This window comes from Culex pipiens, unplaced genomic scaffold (assembly GCF_016801865.2).
Source record: "Culex pipiens pallens isolate TS unplaced genomic scaffold, TS_CPP_V2 Cpp_Un0001, whole genome shotgun sequence".
NCBI lineage: Eukaryota > Metazoa > Arthropoda > Insecta > Diptera > Culicidae > Culex > Culex pipiens.
Window position 1 is genome coordinate 502,836 of NW_026292818.1, and position 6,224 is coordinate 509,059.

General features: G+C 39.8%; 1 protein-coding gene across 8 annotated transcripts in view; it reads left to right on the top strand.

The window, feature by feature from the left end:
* Window positions 1-5,892, top strand: part of LOC120417571 (uncharacterized) — a 68,858-nt gene extending 62,966 nt beyond the window's left edge. For all 8 annotated transcript variants that reach the window (XM_052711318.1, XM_052711319.1, XM_052711323.1 and 5 more), the window contains one exon: window positions 1,765-5,892. In XM_052711318.1, coding sequence (XP_052567278.1) covers window positions 1,765-3,684 — 1,920 coding nt within the window. In that variant the 3' untranslated portion in view covers window positions 3,685-5,892. The remainder of the gene's footprint in view (window positions 1-1,764) is intronic.
* Window positions 5,893-6,224: the final 332 nt, after the last annotated feature.

Below are 6,224 nucleotides of genomic sequence, written 5' to 3' on the forward strand. Positions count from 1 at the left end.
TTGCCTTAAAAACTACCAAATGCATTTTTTTAATATTTCATCACCGCCATTTTGGCCGGCATCTTGGATTTAAAAATTCTAAATCACTTTTGAGTAGTTAAGGGGTCATGCTTAAGCTCGACATTAAAAAACAAGACAACACAACTTTTTTACGTGATTAGATTACCGAGTCTGGACTGTAATGCCCGTGTTTGTCCATTATTGAAAAAAATATTTTCAATAATCTGAAAATTTCCCACATTTTGCTTTTTTAAACATTGTATTGAGAGTAAATGAGAAAATTTTGCAAACCGATTTACCAGACATTTTGCTTTTGTTTGTTTTAAACACGATTTCGACCATGTGAGGCAAACGAACAAAAATAATGACAATTACCTAAAAACCTTAGATAACCTTATGTTAAAAAAATTCAATTGCACTTCACACTTGATTTTATTTAATATTTCATACATAAAAACGAAGACTTTGTAAAAAAAAAACATGAACAATAAATATTGAATTAATATTTTATAGCCAAAAATGAATTTATTATTGATGTTAATCTACTTATGGAAATTTCCTAAAAACGATCAAGAAAAAAGTTTGTTTGAAAAAAGGTACAGTGGTCACAGACATAACTAACATGACGAAGAACTAACGAAGAAATTATATTTATCCTGTGATTAGGCTGATGCAAAAAAAATTCAAAGTTTTTGTCCCTCGGTTCTGGCCGGGGTCGAGGGGAGGCCATAGTCTCAACATTTGAATACAAAAAGTGTTTTAAAATGCATTTTACACTTTAGTAATCATTAGTTTTTTTAATGTAAGATTTGACGAAAACTAAAATTTAATCGAAAAAAAACTTTTTGCGATACTAAACATCGGAAATTTTTAAAAATTCTAAAGATTTTTAAATCAACCTAAACATGCTAACTGAAGCCATGAGCATGACCCGTGTTTACATAGGAACACTCTCGTCGCTGTTTAGAAAAAGAGTTTCAATTCTTTGATGTTTGATTTCAATTCGCGAAATTTTGGATTGCTACACCTTATACATTCTTCGACAAAAAAATCTTTGGAAACATTCACACCCAAATCTCAAAAGTCAAAAGTTATATATTTTAGGAGATTGAAAAATCTACGTTTTAGGAAAAAAGATGGTAACATTTGGACCATTCAAAACAAATCGATGCTGTGATGCCAATGTTTGTAAATCAATAACACCAATTTTCCGGCTGTGGAAAATTATATAATTTTTGGTGGGCACCCTCCTGGGCATAGGCCGGCTGCGAAATTATAGAAAAATGTTATCTATATCAGATAAAACAAAAAAACATTGATGAAACATCTTATCTTTATCCCGAAAATTGTGTAACACAGCTTCTATCATAAATTAAATCAACTAATCTGAAGTTATTTAAAATGGTAAGTTCAATATGCAGTTCGCTCAAGAAAACAAATAATTTCGCCAGAAGAAAAAAAAATGATTTCTTGAGTAATGATATTTTATATTCTTAAAAACTAAGCACAATTCGTGAAAGCATCAAATCACCGCACTTTTAAAGCCATAAGACACCATTTAGCACGCTTTTGTAGTTCATCACTAGAGGCTTCCGCACCTAGTTCTTAGCTTAGCAATAGTTGCAATTTGTGTGTTACGTTACGTTTTGTTGTTCTGTTGCACTTGTTTTCGCATTATACGTTCGTTTCTTTCCCTTTCTCGATCATAGGTGCCGTTTCGAAGATCGTCCATAATTCGTTCTTTTTCTCGTTATCCAATTCCAGAGACACTGCCGTTTAAAGCATAACGGCAACGTGCTGATCGAGATGGTCAACACTGCCGCAAAACAACAGCAGCAGCAAAATCAACCACTAACAACAACAACACCAACAACTTCTTCTTCAAACCAACAACAACAACAACAGCCGGCAACGGGCGGCGTGTCGCAAAACGTAACTGATTTACGCAATTTGAAGAAAGTGCGAAAGCCATTTCAATCATTCGACTCAGTTTCACAGGATATCACCGTACAGCCGGTCACGCTGCACCCGATAGAGCTGGTGCCCGAGGTCAGCCTGGTGGTCCAGGAGATGCCGATGGTGCTGATTCCGATTGGTGACGGTGGTGGTCCCCCTCCCCTGACGCTCCTGTCCCCACTGACGACGACGACGACGCTTCCGACGACCTCAACAACTCCCATGACATTCATTAACCTGACGGAGGAATCCTCGCTGGAACTCCCGCCGCTGGTTAGGACGACCGTGACTCTACCGACGCCGATGCAAACCGATACCAGTGACGGAGTGACCGAGCCGGAACCGGAACCGGAAGTGGTTCCGGTTGCGAGCAGCTCGCGCTCCAAGCGATACCAGTGTCCGGCGTGTCCGTACGTGACGGACAGCAAGACCCAGTTTGCGTACCACAAATCGTTCCACAGACCACGTGGCGATCCGTACCAGTGTAGCGAATGCTCGTACAACGTCACCAAGAAGCACCTGTTGATTCAGCACCAGAAAACGCACTCGCACAGCACTGCTTCACCAGTTAGTGAAGCTCCGGCCAAACAACCTTTGGGCGAACTGTCCCTAGTGATGGGCAACGCAACCAAGTCCAGTGGTCTAACTCCGGCGGAGATCCTCGATCTGACGAAGAATATGGGCCACGAAGTCAGCATAACACCGGCGATCAACAACTCCAGCAGCAGCAGCAACTCCACCGGCAAGGGTCAACTGGTCCCCAAGATCGTGTACTACTGCAAGAACTGTCCAGCGCGATACCTGGACGAGAGCGAAATCGTGATCCACCAGAACAAGCACCACCAGCAGGACAAGTACAAATGCGACCTGTGTTCGTTCTCTACCTGTGACGAGTCCGGGATCGCGAACCACCGGAACGTCCACGGACTCAACTACCGCATCGTAACGGCGGAACTTCGCCGGCACAACGTCGAAAGCGAACGACATCCGCGGCCCAAGATCATCTCGATTCGCGTCGGGGACGATCACCGGGATAAGGCTTGGGTCGTCAAAAGGGACTACGAAGCGATGCAACCGCCGGAACCGGAAGAACCTATCCTGGTGGAAGATCCCATCGTAATAGAAGATTCTGCTGCAGTTGAAGACCCTGTCGTTGTGGTGGAAGATCCCGTCCCAGTGGTAGAAGACGCTACCCCAATTGAAGACCCTGTCGTTGTGGTAGAGGATTCCGCCCCAATTAAAGACCCCGTCATCGTGGAAGATCCCGTCCCAGCGGTAGAACCAATGCAGGTGGAGGAACCTGCTCCAGCTCCACCCACACCACCACAACCTCCACCAACACCGCCTCCACCCCCACCAAAAGCGAAGAAAACCGACCCTCCCCGAATCCGTCGATCAGCGCGGGTCAAACAACCCGCTCCGCAACCAACGCACAAACGCACGCTCATCAAGAAATCGTCTTCGAAGCAACTCTACAGCTGCGATCACTGCGACCACACGGACAAGGACGAGGCGGCGCTGAAGGACCACGTCAAGTTCCACTTCCGGGACATTCTGTTTCCGCGGAGGGTCGACGGGGTCGAGGCGCGGCGCGGACCGTTCCGGCAAAAGATCACCATGGTGGACGATCCGGAGCAGTCGTTTGAGCTGCAGTTCGATGATGAGGAGGAGGAGGAGGATCATGAGGAGGAGTGTCCGGAGGAGGAAAGGATCTTCATTGAGATCTAGGGGCAGTTATATGAGGGTTTGGGGTGGTTTGTGGTGGAATTGAATCTTGCAACTTGTTGACAATCTAGAAAGATGCTTGAAATTCCCGTTACAGTCTTGTAATCCGATCATAATATTTACCTTTTTTGACTGAACGTCACGACCATTCCTGTCAGACAAGTTTGAACATCCATCAAACTCAATCCAAATCAAAGAATCCTCTCTACGGTAAACTTTCCGCAGTATGCTTGGCCGCATTGATGTTTGTGGTTTTTTGAGTTGTTGTTGTTTATTCCAAGTATCGTGTCCAAACTCCAAACCAAATTCTTGCAAAGCCTAATCACAGTGTAATATTGTTTTGGTACACGGATATCCCGATTTTAAAACCGCTCAAAATTTATTAAAACTTTTTTTTTATGTTTCTAATTTTTTTTTCTTTTTCGATTTCGCGCCATTTTTTTAGATAATTTTAACAAAAAATGTTATTTTTTGAACAGTGATTTTTTTTGCTTTCCCTGCTGTTTTACGATTTACGATTAAAACCATTTCTGATCACTTTTTTCATTTTAATGCAAAAAAAAAATTTGGCTGGACAACATTTTTTAAATGGATCAACTATGGTCCCCTTCGAACAAGCTGTCGTTTCTTTCAAGAAGGACCGTGACGTTATTTTTAAAAATTGAATTAAAAATCAATTTTTAATCCTTTCCGGGTTTTTCATTGTACCCAGGAAAATTCGCTTTATCGTTGTGAACAATAATATCACAAAGTTAAGCTTAACTTTAACACCCAAAATGTTTTTATTATATTTAATTTCACTTTTCTTTTAAAACGTATGTCCGGTATCTGTTAAAAAAAAACTTAAATGGTTTAAAATCCTTGAGTTTGAAAAAATACAAAAAGCTTTCAAGTTGCAAGACAATCGCCCATCACACCACCCCGAATCAGTTAATAGACGTACTATATTTTTGATATTAGCTAGCTAGTGTACAACGATATAACCCTCCACAAAAAACACAAATAACAAACAAACACTGCAAAATCGAACCAGTGCACACACATACACAAACAAACACTATAGACACCTGAATTTGTTGTATAATCAAAACACAAATCGTAGCATAAGAAGCATCCTGAGCGAAAACAAAAAAAAATAAAGCCCAGGAGTGAAGGTTCTTCGTAGTTTGCCATTAAACCAAAATTGGAACAAATGAGAAAATCTCAAACAAGTACAAATTGAGTTATGATTTTACGTTGAAACCCCCCCTGTATTAGTAACGAAATTTTAGCGAAACAAAAGCTTCATTTATTTTTCAACACATTTAGTATAATAGCTGCAATCATACCAAGCACGCGGACTACAGTTCAAGAGACACACCAGCAAATAACGGTTATTTACTTTCAGCAGATTTTTAAAAGCAATTTTGCATACTACACTCAATTACACACACACTTTAGGCTAAGTTGAATACAAATCTACAAATCACTAACTAAAAAAAATACAATAGAAAAGATGGGCTTCGTAGGGGGCGAATGTTTTTACCATACTTAGTGTATAAGCTAAACTAATTTAAACTTATGCTAGCACGAAAACAAAAATCGTTTCAAGTCCTTTTGTTACTTTTTTTAGCCTTTAGTACACACGCAAAACCACAACCACCAACCAACCAACCAACCCAGAGCAAACGGAAAGCGCTTTCGCGATCGCATTTGATGCGCATAGATTGCATTAATTTGTTTTATTAGTATTATACTGTAAGCAGTTTATTGTTTTACCCTTTAATTTTGTTTTTGCTTCTAGCGATTAGTCAATCTTTCGCGAGTTATTTCGACGCATAACAATCACAACGGTTGCAGAAAATAAGAAAAAAATCAAATTGGAACCAGTAAATTACGACAATTCCATTTTACCAGTAAAATGTACACCATTAGAGCGTAGAGCAAAAAACTACTAGTACTAGGACCACGCCACAAAATCGGAACCAAAGTGTAATCAATCAAAATTATTTAACTATTTAAGAAAGCTAGATAAATGGTAGAAGTGTAAAAGTAGGGCTAGCCCTATCACACCAGTGTGGATTGAACCAAGCGAGAGAGCAACTGCAATTTGGCGCTGTTTTGGATCACTTTTGTAAATACGATGGTAGAGTTAGATGTACAATTTGTTGTTGAATTTGATTTTATAGGAATATGGCGTTGAATAAAGTATATGGTTATTTATAAAAAAAAGCATGGAATTTAATTTATTTCGAATGCCTTACGTAAAAGTAAATTAGCAAAAGAAGCATAAATAAATCAGCAATTTTTTACCTTTATTTTATTTTAAACCCAATTTGGGCACATAACTGTTCAGGACACACAAATCTAGATTTTCAACTACCTTAAATTCAATTGATAAAATTTGTCGGAAAACGTACTGAAGATGTTAATTTTCCAGAATACAAGAGACCCTTTCTTGGGGCTTTTCTTCACCCACTCTTCTTTACTTTACTGCCGCTGCGACCCATTTGAAATTGTTCTTGACTGATTTCTTATCAAGTGCACTGCTAAACTAAACACTG